This window comes from Ambystoma mexicanum, chromosome 2q, assembly GCF_040938575.1.
Source record: "Ambystoma mexicanum isolate Mex_15411 chromosome 2q, UKY_AmexF1_1, whole genome shotgun sequence".
NCBI lineage: Eukaryota > Metazoa > Chordata > Amphibia > Caudata > Ambystomatidae > Ambystoma > Ambystoma mexicanum.
Window position 1 is genome coordinate 251713172 of NC_090924.1, and position 18465 is coordinate 251731636.

Sequence of the window (18465 nt, forward strand, 5' to 3'; positions counted from 1 at the left end):
ACAACACAACTGGAGGAGTTTAGAAAGAACTGCTCTCTCAGCAGGATTTAGTGAAATCATCTTCCAGGGTTGGATTCCAGGGAGGATTCAAAGAAGTGGTGGGCAACCCGTTCTTTTAAAGGCAAAAGCCCACAGGTTATTGGACTAAAGCTAGCCTGCCTTAGTGGACCAATCCCTGTTCTTGAAATGAGTGGGATTTGCCCTTCTGACATCACACCCAAAGTGCTTTGCTCTAGCAGAAGTGGAGGGGACGGGAGAGAGGGAGAGAGGGATAGAAGGAGAGAGGGAGAGAGAGAGAAGATGGTGGTAGTCTTCCTCCACTGTACAAATGTCTGCCTGGCCACAGTTACCTTGCCCCCTCCCTTCTCAATAGAATCAAAGGCCTTTAGAAATGCAGCACCCTGGTGTGAGGTCTGGCCCTTTGTGAATGGGTGTGCCCTTTGATTCCTGTTCCCAGGCCAGCCTATCTGTGGAGTGGCTGTCCCTGGGGAAAGGGATGTCATCTGCCCTTAAAAGGGACCAAACAGGGGCAAGCCACCCACCTAACACAATAATACAGTCCTGAAAGTGGTGAGGGCAATCCTGTCTGGAACGAATACACAAAAACCTTCCACAGCTGAACTGGGTCCAAAGGGCTGACACGTGGGATATTAATTTAATGTGGCTGGGATAACTATGGGAGATGACAGGCCACGATACCCTAACTCTGGTACGATTTATGTTTACAGTTTAATGTGCCACTAGGACATTATCCTCAGAGTTATGCAGTTTTTGGAAAGTGTTTCATATCTTAAATGCAGGTCCGGCGCTGCAGAGGCTTGGCTGTAAATGCAACTGTTAAGAGGGCACCTGTGACCTGAACCTGCTCTGTGTCACTGTAGGGCATGTGCTGCCATCAGGCAACTGAAGCAGCAGTGAACAGGTGTACACTATGTTTTTGGCATGGAATTTTATTGAAGGAAAATCTGATCAGCAGGTTTCCCTTCCTGAAATGGAATTACCTGCATCATTTTATTTTTTTATTTAAAAAAAAAAGCCAGGGTCCTACACCCATGCCAGGTGGCTATTCCACAGACTTGAAGTTCGTTTTTTCTGATTTTGAAACTCAGTGCATGAGTGCTGTTTGGACCACATTATCCTTGCACCCTTCATATGGAACAAAGAATGTGGAGAATGTCATCATCAATTTAACTACACACCCCATACACACAGGACCCCCACCTTCCCCTCGCTCTGGGTGCCAATAGGGAATCTCATGACTGCTGGATGTATGGTGAATCAGACGAGAGGAGACAGGTGGAAGTCTAGAGGAACTTCCATACATCACCTGCAGGGGTCACATCACTTAGCTGTTGACTTCCCATTGGCCCCATTCTCCCTTTAGGCGACACAGTCATGCCACACAAAACCTATATTCGTGATCTGTGGACAAAAAGCTCTTCAGTTTAAAAAATGTGAGCCTTATTAGTTTTGCCACTCAGTGTTACTTATGTACTTCTAATCCCATGTACTAAGGGCAGTTAGATTGCTTGGAAATGATTAAACTAGTTTACTTTCCAATTCTCCTATGAACCCACGAGAGCCACCATTTTGATGAATAACACGGAGGATGAACAAGGAAGGCGGGCAAATGTATCTGAGGATGCATTCATGATCACCTTTAGGTTCATCATAAGAAGACAAAGTAAATATGGAGCTGCCAATATGAAAAAGTCAATGCCAAGAATAGTGCAACCAGTTGGCGTAGCTTCATAACTAAGAATCATATGTTTTAGTGGTGTTTCTAAAAATCTTCAAAAACTGTTGCTACTTAATGTTAAGAAATTGTCACTTTATTTTGCCCAACCTGGCCTGCTTGCCAAAAGGGATCTCACAGTTGTAAGTGGGCCTAGTTTCCATACATGCAATATGGCCAGTTAATGATTGGTCCAGACGCCAACACTCCAAAATTTAGAAAGGTGGGAGAGGACAGGGGGGAGGCGGTAGTGAGGCGAGCATGAGGAAAAGTAGGATTTTTAAGTCCAATAGAAAACAGTTCACAACAGTCCAATAGAAAACGCAAATCCAACGAGCACAGTGAAATATAGCTTTTCAAATGCACTCTTGAAAATAGAACCGACACGTATGTTCAACACGAAATATAAAACACACATTTAACTTAAATAGAAACATATAAGGGGTCTGATGAAGACTAACCTAGCAGTTCACTGGCTAGACAAGGAACACGATGTGCCAGCAAACACAAATATGTAAACGGTAAATGGTGTCAAGGAAAAACTGAAATGAGAAGACAAACCGCAAAGTTATTTAGTAAGAAACTTTCGTTGGGACATGAGGCCAAAAATGAGTTAAAACCAAGACCATCTTTGCTGGTGCTAGCTTAACATGGAAAATAAAAATGAGGAAAAGAAATGTACTCGTTTGCACGTTTATTTTTCTAAGCCAGCACAATCCGTTTTTGGGAAAATGCTATCATTAGTGTTGTACCCTGGGGGAGGCCCTGTGGTGGTGTATGGGCCCCCCTGGGTCGGGGCACCAGCGCGCGTATGCGGCGCGCAAGAACACACCGGAGACGTCTGCCTGTTCCGGCGCTCCAGCGCGAACTGCCCCGGGCACCGCCTTTATTAACTGGCGCGCATGCGCCGGGCCGCTGCGCCGCGCATGCGCGCTTCGTGTACCACGTACACAACATCCCTCCTTTTCCCCCTCAAACAACAAACAAAACACATTAAACATGGGGAGCCAACATGGCTCAAAACAAACTATACTTAACAGACTTAGTTACTCAGGCTGCCGAGTCCATGATGAAATCTTGGAACCTTTGCGGGGGGCGGCGCCCTTCCCTGCGCGGGTACCTGGGCGAGCCTCTCTCGAGGTTCTCTGGCCCCCCAGGATCTTCGGGCGGTTCACCGCCTTCCTGCGGCGCCTCTGCCACTTGTCCTTGGTCAGGATCGGTTTCTTCCCCCGCTGCCACGGGTCCTATGCGCTTGAAGAAGGACACGTTTCTGGTCACCGTCCCTCGCGCGTTCGCAGCTGTGACCATGGAGCCTTTGACATGAGTTACTCCCATTGGTTGGGTTTCGTAAGTCATCGAGAGTTTTCCTTCCGGTTTTCTGTTCCGGACAAGGACGGTGTCTCCTACTGCCATCTCTTTCCCCGGCAGCCTCCGCCTTGTTGTCTCGCTCTCGTTTCTCGCGGCTCTGTCTGCTGTCACCTGTGCGCTATCGATCATTCCTGGGCGTCGGTCTCCCGCTTCAGGTATCAGCCCTCTGGGTATTCGCCTGAACAGCGCCTCGGCGGGTGCGATTCCGGTGGACCGGTACTCACGGAGAAAGTCGATTAAGTTGTGTCGCAGGTCCTCCCCTCCATTGACAGAAATACGAAAAATTTTGTTAAGCGTCCGCATGAAACGCTCAACCTCTCCATTGGCCCTTGGCCACAGCGGGGTCACCTTCCGGTGCTTGATGCCTCGTTCCGCGCAGTATCTGGCAAACCGCTGCCCTTGGAACGGCGCTCCATTGTCTGAGCAGATCTCAAGTGGGAAACCATGGGTGGCGAAGATTTTGTCCATGGCCAGGATGGTGTGATCGCTGGCGGTGGATTCCACGAGTTCCACTTCCGGGTACCTCGACCACTGGTCTGTGACTACCAAGAAATATAGACCTCTTCCGGTCGAGCCGAAATCTGCGTGCACCGTTCCCCATGGCACGTTGCTCCGTTCCATGGCCTGAATGGGTGGACCCCTTTCCGCAGGACTCGTGGCCTGGCAGGGGATGCAGGTCCTCACGAATTCGGCCACACTGTGTTCCAGATCGGGGAACCAGACCTTCAGCCTGAGGCGCGCCTTCATCCTCGCCATGCCTTGGTGCCCTGTGTGGGCCAACTGGAGGACTCTCATGACCAGCGACCTGGGGATCACGATCTGGTCCCCTCGCAGCAACAGGCCGTCCGTGGACACCGAGAGCTCGTGTCGAACTTTCCACAGCAGTTGTAGGTCCCTTTGTACCTCTGGGTTCCTTCTGGCATTGTTTAGGAGGACGTCCCGCCACTCCCCTGTGGCCACCGCCTTTTTCACTCTTAGGAACGCCTCGTCAGAGTTCTAGTCGTCCGCAATGTCCTCTCTCGACAAGGCTACTGGCAGGGCTGATTCAATGACGAGATGCACAGCGTCCCCAGCGTCTGTCATCTCTACGGGACTCTGGGCGTTCCCCGTGCCTGGGTGGCGAGAAAGGTAGTCAGCGGGGTTATGAGTGCCTGGGCGGTATACTAGCTTGACGCCGTATTCGATGAGGGACAGCATCCATCTCTCGATGCGGGGAGGCGGCTTGGAAGACGTTCCAGACAGGATAGGAATCGGGGGTTTATGATCCGTAACCATGACGACGGGTTTGCAGAGGATGTAGATTCTAAAGTGTTTGCACCCCCACAGGATGGCAAGGGCCTCCCTTTCTATCTGGGAATACCGCCTTTCCGTGTCGGTGAGGGCTTTGCTGGCATATGCTATGGGTCTCATGGCCCCTAGTTCGTCTGCCTGCATGAGGACTGCCCCCAGTCCCACCGGGCTGGCATCGACCACAATCTCTGATTCCCGGCTGGGGTTGAAGTAGGCCATTGTCTCCTGCTCTGACAGGGCTTCCTTGATGGCATTGAAGGATCGTTGTTCAATCTCAGTCCACTGCCAAGCCACGTCATTTCTCGTAAGTGCCCTCAGTGGTTCTGACAGAGAGGCCAGGTCTTTGATGAAGCGGCCGCAGTAGTTGACCATCCCCAAGAAGCTCCGAACCTCCGCCGGTGATGTGGGTGGGGGCGCATCTCTTATGTCCTTCACTTTTCCAGGGTCCGGGGATATGCCTCCTGCATGGAAGGTGAACCCGAAGAATTCCAGCCGGTCTTTGAGGAATTCGCACTTTTCTTGGTGCAGGGTTAGGCCTACCGCCTGTAGTCTCTCAGACGTGCACTCTAGCCGTTTAAGGTGTTCACTTTCCGACCTGGCGAAGACCAAGATGTCGTCGGACATGTTAATGACACCCTTCAGACCGGACAAGGCTCCTCTGATGGCATTCTGGAAGACCTCAGCCGCGGACGAGATTCCAAAGTTAAGTCTCTTGTACTGGTATAACCCCTCGTGAGTAGTGAACGTCGTAATGTACCTCGACTCGGGGTGCAGTTCCAACTGGTGGTACCCAGACCTGAGGTCCAGTTTGGAGAAGACTTTGGCGCCTTGAAGTTCTCCGACGATGTCATCTAGAGTGGGTGTGAGGTGACGCTCCCTTTTGATGGCGGCATTTGGGAGCCTCATGTCCACGCAGATGCGTACTGCCCCCGGCTGTTTCGGCTTTGGGGCTACTACGATGGGCGAAACCCAAGGGGTGGGGCCTTCCACTCTTTCAATGATGTCCCGGTCGACTAACTGTTGCAGCTCCTCCTCCACTTGGGCCCTTAAGTGAAAAGGAATCCGGCGGTGTTTGAGGGCTGTCGGCCTCACGGACTTGTCGATGTGCAGGCGAATGGGCTCTGCGTTCAGTTTGCCAATGCCCTTAAAGAGAGTCTGAAACCTGTGTAGCATGCTGTTCAGATCGGCGTGGTATACCCCAAACGTGAAATGGACAATGTCGAGCGCTTCTGACGCCGCACAGCTCAACAAGGAATGTGGGCTGATGTTGGTGACGAAGAACCTTGCTTTGATGGTGTTTTGTCCATGAGAGACTGGGGCAACGAACACGCCTTGGATGGGTAAGGGTGTTTCCCCCCCGAATGCATATATTCGTGCCGTGGACGCTGACAGTTCCGGTGGGCCTGGCAGGGCCTCATAATGTTTGGTGGCTAGCACGCAGACCGAAGCGCCAGTGTCGATGAGAATGGGGGTGGGAACGTCATCGATGTTGACAGTGCATGTGGGTTGGCGCCTCGTGCCAGGACCTTTTGCGATGCCGGAGATGAAGAAAACCTCTTCTTCCTCCTCTTCTTCTTCTTCCGCGATATCCAGGTCCTGCAGGCCCCGATCGATCGAGGAGATGCCTCTCACTCTGCGAGCGCCTCCTCGTCCAACTCTCTCCGGTCCCCTTCCTGCTGCAACGGGGGAAGCAGCTCGGCACATCCTGGCATAGTGCCCCGGTGTGCCACACCGGGCGCATGTTCTCGACTTTGCCGGGCAGTCTCCACTGTGGGGGAGGTCATACCCACAGTATGAGCACGATGGGGCGTTGCCTGATGTGGGCGTGGTATCGGGCCTTCTCGGCGCCCATCTTGACCTTCCCGCTGCTGACCGTCCCACTGCAAATGCATCCTCGTCATTCCTTGGTCGCGTGGCAGCGTCCATTTTCGCACCTCTGGCTTCCGCCAGCTCATGTGCTCTACCCAGGTCCAAAATTTGCTGGAGGGTCAGGCCAGGCTCTCTCAATACCTGCCTCCGAAGTTTTCCGGAGCTGCACCCCTGCAGTAATTGGTTGCGGACCATTTCTTCCTCATTGACCCATCTGCAGGAGGTCGCCAGGTGTCTCAGGCGGGCGCAAAATTTGTCTAGGGGCTCGTCGTCCAATTGTCTCTCAGCGCCCATGACAAACCTATCAAAATCCACGTTAGCCATGGGGAGAAAATGGTCTTTGAGTGCCTGCTTGACTGCGTCATACGTGACCACAGGGATGACGAGGGAGTCGTAGATCTTGTGGACTTCTGCGCCTGCCGAGTAGATCATGGTCGCGATTTTGGTGTCATCATCGTCCACCCCAGATGCCCTGAAGAACATATCTAGTCTTTTGACCCACAATAGCCACTTCGGGCCCAGCTTGGAAGGGGGGCCAGTAGTATCGAATTCCGGCATGGGGGCTAGGGAGTTACGAGCTCTGCGGGGGATTGGGGCGGCGGCACCCTCATCGTCAGCTTCTTCACCCATCTCTGCGCCACGTACTCACAGTTGTCTGTCTTGAGAGAAGGGCGGCTTGTTCTGGTCTCGTGGTAGGGTTGGGGTGTAAAAACCCACTTCTTTCTTCTTAATTGCCACAGCCCTGCGCCTGCAGGACTGTGGGCTTTCCAAAAATGTTCAGTGTTCTCCAACACCGCTGGCGAGTGGCGCACGAGCACCCTTTCGGGCCGCAACCACTGCCGCCACGTGTGAAGGGGGAGCGAGTGAAAAGAAGATGGCCGCCGGCGCTCCGCGGGTCCGTAATACGGCAGACTTCCGTCTCCCTGAGGTAGTCGGGGCACGGAAGCAGACCGTACCTCCTCGTCGCCAGTGTTGTACCCTGGGGGAGGCCCTGTGGTGGTGTATGGGCCCCCCTGGGTCGGGGCACCAGCGCGCGTATGCGGCGCGCAAGAACACACACCGGAGACGTCTGCCTGTTCCGGCGCTCCGGCGCGAACTGCCCCGGGCACCGCCTTTATTAACTGGCGCGCATGCGCCGGCCCGCTGGGCCGCGCATGCGCGCTTCGTGTACCACGTACACAACAATTAGCAAATGATATTAAGCATGCACTGTTAAGTTTCCTCTTCTGCCAGCACGCAAAAATACGTTTCAAAGCCTAATTGTATCCCTGTGCCCAAAGTTGCATGTTTCTCTTACTCCGACTAATCTTTCAACCTTGAACTAAATGTCTTAGCAGTCTCTGATACAGTTGATGGCGAACTGGTCTTCAATAAGTACTTGTTTGCTTAGGTATAAGTTAAGGTGCTGCTTGGTGATGGCTAATAACACTCATGAAATAAGAACTGCTGCCTGATTTTCCTTTTCTTTCTTTATTGAGAATCATATTCTATGTTTAAGAATGCTTTATGCCAAAATATGCTTTTGGGTTTTATCTTTTGTTGTTACACTAGCATCTAGTTATGAATACATTAGGTTTATGAAATTGAAAAGGTGTTTCTGTTTATCCTAGAAACCCTCCTGATGAACCAAATGACTTGGTGAAACACGTGCTGAGGGCAATATCATGCATTAAAAATCTTTATGACAAAAGAATCTAGCAGTATGAACATTATTTATCCTCCATGAACAATATCTGAAGGCGCACTAAAAGGTGACTAGTACATCTTTAATTCCATCAACCTTGAACTAATTGGGCCTGGCCAGTGTCTAAAATGTATAGTAGTATATTCATTATGGGATCATCCTTCCAAGTGAAGCTGTGGTAATATTACACTGTCTTGTATTCAAACCTATATGAACACAAGCGTGTGAAAGTTAGTTGACGTGTGTGTCCCACCCTTTTCTGTACAGGGTTCTCTGTCAGCGTTTGTTTTTTTTTTATCCTGCAGCACTGCGAAATAAAAGTATTTTTTAAGAACCAGCTTTACCTCAAATTGTTCTCTGCGTTTGATTTGCCGTACAATAGCAACGGCTGGGTAAAACAACAAAAACTCTCTCATTAATGATAGGTCTTCATTTACGTTTGTGGTCTTAATTTACGTTTGAAGTCAAGTCTAAAGGATTATGGAGGAACACTTTAATTTCTGAAGTGAAATTTACCATTATCCAGCCTGTACAGCCAAAATGCTAGACCTCAAGCTTGGGTAATGACATTCAATCAAGACATCAACTACTGCTAGACCAGCTAAGAATGTAGTGAATTAACAGAGGACTTTAAACTTACATTATTGACCACTTGCGTTTCTTCATCTGAACATGCTTGGTACAAGGTACTGAGTATCAACTCCATATGCTGTGTAATATGATCCTCTGCATGTAGTAATAGAACAGTTAGAAGCTGTGCTGCTTTTATTCTGGTCCCAACAACCCAGTCGGTTATATCATGGCTGACGGCTGGAAGAATTTTGGACAGGTTTCGGAAAATCAGCTCACGACATCCAAGTTGCGGTCGATTGACTAAAAGGAAGATTGTATCAACGGTTAGACAAAAGACAATAATACTGTTATTTCTTGTATGTCTATATTCTGTTGTAACATGCTCTAAGTCTCCGGCGCCCAGTTACCTCAGGGTTAGGCGTACGGTATAAACAAAGAAACTAAACTGTGCATAACCACCATATATCAATGTATATAATTATACTTCATGATTCACTCTAGTTTGAAAATTGCTTCAAAACCTTCTGGAATAGGACGCTAATGGTTTTTAAGTGTTAGGGTTTAATTTCAGAATTCTCTTACCATTGGTAAACACAGCAGGCCAAGGGTGGGTGGAGGATACTAGATGTCCGTGGCTGGTAGGTGCGAGCACGTTTATCCCCAAAGACAATGATCAACTTTAAATGCCTCGGTCTGCATCATTCCATAATTGCCCACTGACCTAGTGGTTCCTATAATGCTGACCCTCTTATTCCTCGTTACTAGTTTTGGTATTCAGTATTTCCCTGCTTCCTGGCCCTACACTGTTTAGCAACTCTGTTTTTCTACACTATATTTATTCCAGTGCATCTACTTTCATGAATTTGCACTAACCCATTGTACCACTGTTCCTCAACAGCACAGTTAGCTGTGTACTTCAAGGCATCTGTAAAGCAGTGAACTCCCAGGTCAGTAGCTTGGTCCAAGAGGTTTCTCGTTAGTTTCAGTTTCCTCTTCCTTTCCGCTCCCAACCTTTTACCAGATTGGTGAGAAGGATATTGGAGTTTGTTCTAGTTTTTTGTAACTTATTTTGCTTGTTGCAGTGCGATTTATTTGCCATGTTGCTGCTGTATCAATGCTAAAGGTTTCCACTGGCCTGCAAGCACTCCTCCTCCCTGCTTTTTATTTGTAGTTTTCCACCCTTTGTTGCTAGAACCGTTCATGCTCTGGAGTGATTGGCAGGGTTTCTTGGCACCCTGTAGCTGCTTGCCCTATAAGTCGACGTAGCACAGATACAGGGCAGGACACCTTCAACCTGACTCAGCACAGACAGTAACTAACCGTGATTGTGAATCTGGGGTTTCTGTGTAATCGTAATAAGCTTCTGAGGGCTAACCCCCAGATCCCTTTTTGTATTTTTTTTATAAGCTTCCTCTCTTGCATAACCAGCATATTAGTCTGTATGTGGCATTAATTTGAGAATGTAGGTTCTTTGTAAAAACAAACTCATTGTATAATCCTGGACACAAGTCATTTGCCAGTATATTTTAATTTGTGCCACCGCCATGATATGCTTGTTAATGTTAAAGGATATTTGTACCGCACACTTTCACCACCAGAGTGGTCCCCTGGCGGATCTGAAACAAAGGGCGGGGGGGTAGGTTAGGCGTGTTAGTAGGACAATGTTTGGAGAAGAGCAAGGGAGCTGTGAAGTGCTGTTGGCAGCTTCGGTTCGGTTAACACAGTTCACCGAGCATATTGCTGTGTTATTCGGTTCTGAGTCCGTCGTGTGCCGTTGTTTGGGGGTATGTGTGGTGTGGTTGTTGTTGAGGTGTGGTGAAGTGCGTACGAGTTTCTGCAGCTTTAAGAGGTGTGGTTGTGTTTGGTTAGAGTGAGATGTGTGAGGAGTGGAGAGGTTTTTAGTAGTTTTTTGGGGTTGGTTAGTATCCTCGTTGTAGGAGAGATGCTTATTCCTATTGTGTCTCCTTTGTGATTTCCAGAGGGTTGTTTCCTTTTGGTGATTAAGTTTCAGCGTGATAAGGCTGTCTCATCTCTTTGTCATTATGCTAAATTAGCTACTTTCGCGTTTCCATCTTTGTATTCGGCTAGCCCTTTTATCCCCGTTTGTATTTGCTGCAACCTAGGTTTGGATCGATTTACTTGCAATCTACGCCCGTACCGTATGTCCCTTATGAGTGGGCAAGATTTTTGGTAGTGTTGGGCATTCGTTACATTTCTGTCCTCATGGGGTTGTCGCGTGTGTTCTATTCCACCTAGCATTGTCTCTCTAGTTCTTGTTGGAGTTTCCCTTGGTCGGTCCTGGGTGTTGTCTGTGCCATCATATATTCTGTCAATCTGTTCTTTGTGTTTCCTGTTTGATTGTTTTTCCCTTTTTTTTCTCCAATTGGGTTCCGAGGTGTTGAAGAGCCAGGTTTTAGATGGTCTTTGGTGTTTCTTATTTCTTTCGGGAGGTTGTTCCAGGTTTTTGCGGCTAGGTGGGAGAAAGAGGAGCCCCTAGTTTCTTTTTGACGTATGGTTTTGGTTCCAGGCGAATTTCATTGCTTGATCTGAGGAGTGTTGTTGGCTTGTAGATTATTTTCTTTTGTAGGAATTCTGCTCCCTGTCCGCTGATTGCCCTGTGTGTTATGCACATTGTTTTGAACGTTATACAATGTTTGATTGGGAGCCAATGTAGTATGTTTTGTGCTGAAGCGATGTGGTCTCTTCTGAATAGTTTGAGAAGGAGTCTGGCTGCTGCATTTTGGATGCGTTGTAATTTTTTCAGGAGGTATTCCGGCATCCCGAGGTAGAGGCTGTTTGCGTAGTTGATTGTTGACATGAGGGCGATGATTTTCAATGTTTTGTGGGTGAAGGAGAGGAAAGGTAGGATTCTTCTTCCTGCGTGCAGGAGGAAGAAGAATTTCTTAATTATTGTGTTTATTTGTGGTTCTAAGGTTAGGGCGTTGTCCATTAGGACTCCCAGGTTTTTTACTACCTACGTTGGCCAGGGAATGTAGGTGTTCTCTTGATTTTTTGACATAATCATCTTTCCTCGGTTAATTTTCAAGTTGTTGGCGCTCATCCAGTCAAAGATTTCGTTTAGACACTCTACTAGGGTTTAGTGATCGGCTTCAGTATCTTCGATTTTGTAGATTTGAGTGTCGTCTGCGTAGTTGTAGCATTAAAATGTATTTTTTGAAGATTCCGATTACAGGAGATGTTGAAGCATGGTGGCGATAGTGAAGATCCTTGTGGTACTCCATAGTTGTTAACTTGTGGAGTAGATTTGAAGGGTTTTATCCATACGGTTTCTGTTCGGTCTACTAGGAATGATTTAATCCAGAGTAGTGACATGCCCGTTATACCTATATCTTCTAATATTTCGATTAGAGTGTCATGGCTTACTGTGTCCAAGGCTGCAGAGAGATCGAGCAGATTCAGAGCCAAGGTTGTTTTGGAGTCTGCGTTTGTTTTTAGGTCGTCCCAGATGGATAGTAGTGCTGATTCTGTTCCTCTTGCGGGTCTGAAGCCGAATTGTGCTTGGTCTAGCAAGAGGTGTTTTTCTACATGTTCTTGGGTTAATTTGTATACGTATGTTTCTTGGAGTTTTGCCAGGTAGGGAATGTTTGAAATCGGCCTGTAATTGGTGTGGTCTTCCACGTCGCCACTTGTGTTTTTTATAAGTGGCTTAATATATGCGGATTTGAAGGATCATGGTACTGTCCCTGTTGTGAGCGACAGATTTAAGAGGTTTCTGTAATATTCTGATGGCGTTCCTTGTGCAAGGATTGATTTGTAGATGTCAGGGGAGCAGGGATCCATGGGTGATCCTGCTTTCTTACTTTGTTTTACCAGTTTGACGAATGTCTCTACTGATATTTCTGGGAAGTTTTGGAGTTCGTGCTGTGGCTCCTCGTGAGGTCCGGTTGGTTGAGTGGTAGGGTTAAAGAACAAGTTACTTACCAACTGTAACGTTCTTTCGACTGGATGTTCCTCCCACGTATTGCTCATCTTAGATATAGTCTGACAGCTTTGCTGCTTCTCGGAAAAAGCTTCGCCAGAGGGCGCTGTGCTCAAGGCCACGTAGTCGTAGTCCCTCAAGGGCTACCGTCGAGTGTCAATATCATCCGTCGTATAAAGGGCTTCAGCCGCGCCCGTTGGTCTCAGTTCTGTTTTTTCTGTGTTAATGGTCGCATCAGTTGTATCAGGCATCGAAGGATGTCAAGCTCTTAAGAAAGTGCAAGTGCAAAAAGCGTAAAAACTGTACGGAGGGGTAGGTTGGGAGGAACATCCAGTCAAAAGAACGTTATAGTTGGTAAGTAACTTGTTCTTCGAATGGATTGTGTCCTCCCACTATTGCTCGACTCCCGCAGCAGTTGTGATGGAGGAGGGAGTACCAGGTTTTTAATTATGTACTGAATGAAAGACGGCTTTTGCAAAAAGGCATCCTTGGTAAGAAGGGGAGTCTAAACAATTTTTTACAAAGGTGTGCATGGATGACCAGGTTGCCACCGCACAAATGTCCTGCACAGGAACACCCCTCTGAAGAGCCGTAGAAGTTGCTATGCTTCTGGTTGAATGAGCCCAAAATCCATCTGGACGCCCTTTCCCAGCCAATTTGTATTATCCATCTGAATAAAGTTTGTTTGGACACCCTAAGGCACAATTTGTGTCCTGTGTAACCGACAAACAACTGATCAGTTTGTCTAAATCTCTCAAGTCTAGAGACATAGAAGCTGAGTGCCCTTTTAGAGTCCAGCATGTGGAACCTTTCCTCCTCTTTATTAGCGTGCGGAGGAGAGTAAAAGGAAGGTAAAGTGATATTTTGTAAAAGGAAGGTAAAGTGATCTTTTGTGATAGATGGAAATCAAACTATTTTAGGTAAGAAAAAAAGGTTTGACCTTCAAAATGACCTTATCCTTTTGGGAAATGGTGTGAGGAGGCTTGCAAGAGAGCACCTGCAACTCACTCACCCTGCGGGCTGATGTTAAAGCCACTACTAAAACAGTTTTAAAAGTTAGGAGCCTTAAAGGACAAGAATGTAAAGGCTCAAAGGGGTAGACATAAGACATTTTAAAACTAAATTTAAGTCCCAGATGGGAGCCTGAAAAGGTGTAGGAGGGAACACATTTGTTAACCCTTTGAGTAATTGAACATCTAAAAGCCATTTTAAAATAAGAAACTTCTCCGGAGGAGCGCTTGAAGATAGATAGCACTGCTAAATATCCTTTAATAGTGCCAACTGGAGGCCCGAGTTGGCCAGATGTAAAAGAATAGAAAGCACCATGCTACATTGAAAAGGGATCCACATTCTTATCCTTGCACCAGTTACTGAATTTCTTCCAACGACACCGGTACAAGGATTTTGTTGCTGGCCTTCTGGCTGAAAGCAAAATTCCCATAACGTTGTCCGGAAGGTCCCAATCCTTATATCTCAGCCTCTCGGGAGCCATGAGTGAAGGCTGAGAGCTTTGACCTCTGGATGGAGAACTTGACCTTCCTTTTGCGAGAGGAGATCCTCTCTTTGTGGAAGACGAATTGGAGGGCAGATGGACATGTTCAGAAGGTCCAGGTACCACATTCTCCTGGCCCAATCTGGGGCAATTAGGATCATGGTTTGAGAACTTTCTCAACCTCCTGATTACTTGAGGAATCAAAAGGGACTGGAGAGAACGCGTAGAGAAGTGGAAATACCCAGTGCACCACAAACGCATCCCCTAGAGCTCCTCTTGGGGGAAATTCCCTTGAGCAGTACTGTTCACACTTCCGGTTGGTTTAGGTCGCAAACAGAGCCACTTGCAGGGTTCCCCAAAGGGCAAAGATCTCCAGAAGGACTTCCTGAGCTAGCTCCCACTCGTGGGAGACTGTGCTCTGCACGCTCAGAGCATCTGCCGCTGTGTTCTTCTCTCCGGCTAGGTGAACTGCCAATAGAGAGATTCCTTCTTGCATTGCCCAAAACCAGTGCTGCATCGCCTCTTTGCACAGTGGAAGTGATCCTACGCCTCCTCTGTTGTTGAGGTAGTGAATAGCCACTGTGTTGTCCGTCATTATCAGGACTTTCTTTCCCCGTACAGGGGGCAGAAAGGCCTTCAGCGCTAGTCTGATTGCCCTCAGCTCCAAAAGGTTGATGTGAAGTTTGGACTCCGATGGAGACCAATGACCGGTGATTGTCAGATCGTTGGTGTGTGCTCCCCACCCTGTGAGTGAGGCGTCCGTCACTACTGTTATCTCTGGCCATGGTTGCCAAAAAGGTTCTCCTTTGAGGATATTTTCCATGCAAGCCCACCATAGAAGATCTTGGGCCACTCTGGTCGGGACTTGCAGAAGATCTGACATCTCTCCCGAAAACTGGGACCACTGAGTCCTGAGGGCCCATTGAAGGGATTGCATCCTCAACCTGGCCTCTGGCACCAGAAAGATGCAGAATGCCATGAGGCCTAGCAACCTTAGAAAATCGAAAGCCACCAGATGTCGGGCATTTTGAAACCTTGTTACTATCTGCAGAACGTGCGAGCAAGGCTTTCCCTGAGGTTGTATCCAGGAAAGCTGAATCATTCGTGACTTCTTGTAATTGAGGAAGAAGCCCAGCTTGTGTAGGAAGTGACAGGTCATGGTTAGATGTTCCCAGGCTCATTCGGGTGAACTTGCCCTGATTAGCCAATCGTCTATGTAAGGGTAGATGTAAATCCCCCCCCTCTCCTGAGACTCGCTGCCACTACTGCCATCAGTTTGGTGAAAACCCTTGGGCGGTGGTCAGCCCAAATGGCAGAACTCGAAACTGATAGTGAGATCCGCCAATTGCGAACTTCAGTTACTTTGAGCTTGAGATGGATTGGCACATGAAAGTAAGTATCCTGTAGGTCCAATGATACCAGCCAGTCCTGAAGTTGAAGAGCCTGAAGGATTTGAGAAAGGGTCACCATCTTGAACTTGTCCTTCCCGAGGAATTTGTTCAAATTTCCTATGTCCAAGATGGGTCTCAATCCTCTGTCCTTCTTGCGGATGAGAAAACAAGGGGTTTACCAACCCTTGTTCCTCTCCGCTACAGGTACATGTTCTATTGCACCTTTCCCTAGCAGGGTTGAAATCTCCTGCACAAGGAGCAGATCTGGAATTTTGACAATTTTGATCTTGAGGTCTTTGAAGAAAAGGAATGCAGTAAACATCTACAGCGCCCAGGCATCCGATGTAATGCCCCGCCATTCGTTCAGATACCGAGCCTCCCACCGGGGTTTTGTGGGTAAAGACCTCAGAGTGGCTTTGCAGCGGCTGCAGAAGCGGCTGAGGAGGAAGTAGCCGCTGCTGGGGCTGATCTAGCACCTTTTCCCTTTCCACCACGAGGGGGTCTTCTCTGTTGACCTCTTTGACTGGCCTGCCACTTCCCTCTTCCAAAAGAGGAGTAGAAACGAAAGGGATGGTTTCTCCAGGAAGATGACCCTGTGTATGAATGTTGTTGGGGCTGTTTTATAGCGGCGCTGAGTGATTTAGCTGCCGCTTTCAAAGTGTGCAGCTTCTCCAAACTGTCGTCTGCCTTGCTGCCGAACAGCCTCAACCCGTCAAAGGGCATATTGAGTAACCTGGACTGTACATCAGATGCAAAACCAGATTTCCTCAGCCAAGCAAATCTGCGTAAAACTGTCCTAGATGCCATGGACCTGCTCACACTATCAGCAGTGTCCAGTCCTGACTTGAGGCCCTCCTCCATAGCCTCCTTTCCATCCCTTACTATCGCCAGGAAACCATCCCGTTCCTCACCCTCCGGGATGTGTTCAGCCGCTGCGTTCAAACAGTACCACAGGGTGTATGTAAATCTAGCTAAAGTACAAGTTACATTAGTATCGTCCCCGTCAGGTGGCATGGAAGGATAAGCGGATTGCCTATTTGCAGTCGCAGCTTGAATCACCAAGTACTCTGGTGAGGGATGCTTAGACAGATATTCTGGATCTGAAGATGAAGCTCTGTACTTTCCCACACATTTTTTTTTTTATTGACAGCTGGTAAAGATTCTGGGTTCTCCCAATTTGCTTTTACTCTTTTTTGCAGAGCTTTGTGGAAAGGAAGGATCGGGTCCTTCTGTGGCCCTTCATCAATAAGATCTGTCATCCTGGTCGTAACTCGGGGACACGGTCTTCCACCCCATGAAGTCGATGACCCTTCCCATGAGGTTCCTATACACAGGTTTTTCATGGTCTGCAGGGTATGGTCTTTCAAATTCTACCTCAGGGGAGGTATGTAGGCCACTGGCCGATTGAAGGCAGTCATAAAGGTTAGCTATTTTGGTATTTAGGTCTATTAGTTCATCAGGAACTTCTCTTGCCCCAAATTTAACACCAGCTGATGTAATATCCTCATCAGAGGAGTGTTCCTCAAAGATAGAGGACATGGATTTAAAGAATTCCTGCCTGGTTTGAGGATGGAAGATTTTATCTGGTAAAGCTGGTGGCATTGATCTAGGTTTAGCCATAGGTATCACTGTGGGCATCGGTATTAAAGATTTCCTTGACAAAGGCGTCGAAGGAGATGATGGAAATCGACGCTGGCTTCGATATGCTCGAAGGAATTCTCGAGGTGATCGAGGAAGGCTTCGAGGTCGTCGAGAGAGGCTTCGACACTGATCGAAGGTATGGACACCACCTTTGGCTTCGACGTAGTCGAAGGACGCGTCGAGTCGAAGTCCGACTTCGACGCCGCCGCCATTTTGTCCTCTGTTAGCCTACTGGTGTCTACTTCGAAAAACTTTAGGAGAAACTTGTACATTATTATGGTATAACTTATACATTTAGTGCTTTGCTCAATTGGGGTTGTAAGAAAAGTACAAAGAACTTTGAACATTGAGGGGGAAACCAGCTGCATGGGGGTCCGGCACCACGTGGGTGCTCACTCGAGAGAATCTGGTTAATCCCTTGTTTGTTGAAATACCAATACCAGAAGGCCCTAAGAAAGCCGCATGGAAAAGGTCAAAGTAGTCCTACAGGTGTCCAGCAAAACACCCTGTACAGTCGAAAGTCTTTGACTTGCAAGTAATTGGAAAGATAAGGGAGGTGAATCCCACATAGTAAATTCAAAAGAAAGAATTATGTGAAAGGAACTGTAAGATTGGCAAGAGTGAACCAGACGGAGGGATGCCTACAGAACAGGGCGAAGCATGATGCCTGATGAACATTGTGAGGACAAAGAGTGAAGGAACAAGTTACTTACCTGTAACTGTTGTTCTCCAGCATGGGTCTGGCATGGATTCACATGCTCATGAATATTCCCCGTAGTCAGGCTGGGAATCCTCGGTAAAGGAAAAAATCAGTATCAGTTTTGTTTCTGATCTGTCTTTCTTAGTAGTAACCAATCACTGGTCTCTGGGTCATACTGCCCCCAGCCAATGACTACCCTCTCCCTAAGCCCCTCCCCTGGCAGCCATCCTCAGTTTGGTAGCACGTAAAGTGGCAGTATGACCAAGTGAAGAGCCGCAGAGGGGTAGGAGGGAGGGTTCGCATGTGAATCCATGCCAGACCCATGCTGGAGAACAACAGTTACAGGTAAGTAACGTGTTCCTTCTCCAGCATGGGGTCTGGCATGGATTCACATGCTCATGAATATAAGAATACACAGCAGTACACACATGCACAACCACGGGAGGTGGCAAGGCTCAACATTAAGCAATACAACAACTCAACATTAAGCATCTCTTACCTCCTCACCAGGCTCACCTTAAGCGAACAGGTTACGCAGCACTGCCTGGCTGACTCTGGACTCCTCCCTGGAATCCACCTCTGGAAAGTCGAGCAGGGGCACACCAGATAGGAACGCTGTGTTAGCAGCGATCGCTCTGGTTGAATGGGCTCTCGGACGGCCGGGCAACGGTCGGTTTGCCAACCGGTTACAGTGCATGATGCAGCCGGAGAGCCATCTGGAAATGAAAGCCTTCGAGAGGGCCTTCCCTTGGTTCACAGGTCCAAAGTTCACAAACAGCTGT

The 18465-nt window shown here is 48.2% G+C and overlaps 1 protein-coding gene across 1 annotated transcript in view; it reads right to left on the reverse strand.

Moving 5' to 3' along the window:
- The window catches only part of DNAAF5 (dynein axonemal assembly factor 5), a 629742-nt gene that overhangs the window by 421259 nt on the left and 190018 nt on the right, over nt 1-18465 (reverse strand). The window contains exon 5 of the mRNA XM_069647233.1: nt 8587-8819. Within this exon, the coding sequence (XP_069503334.1) occupies nt 8587-8819 (233 nt within the window). The remainder of the gene's footprint in view (nt 1-8586; nt 8820-18465) is intronic.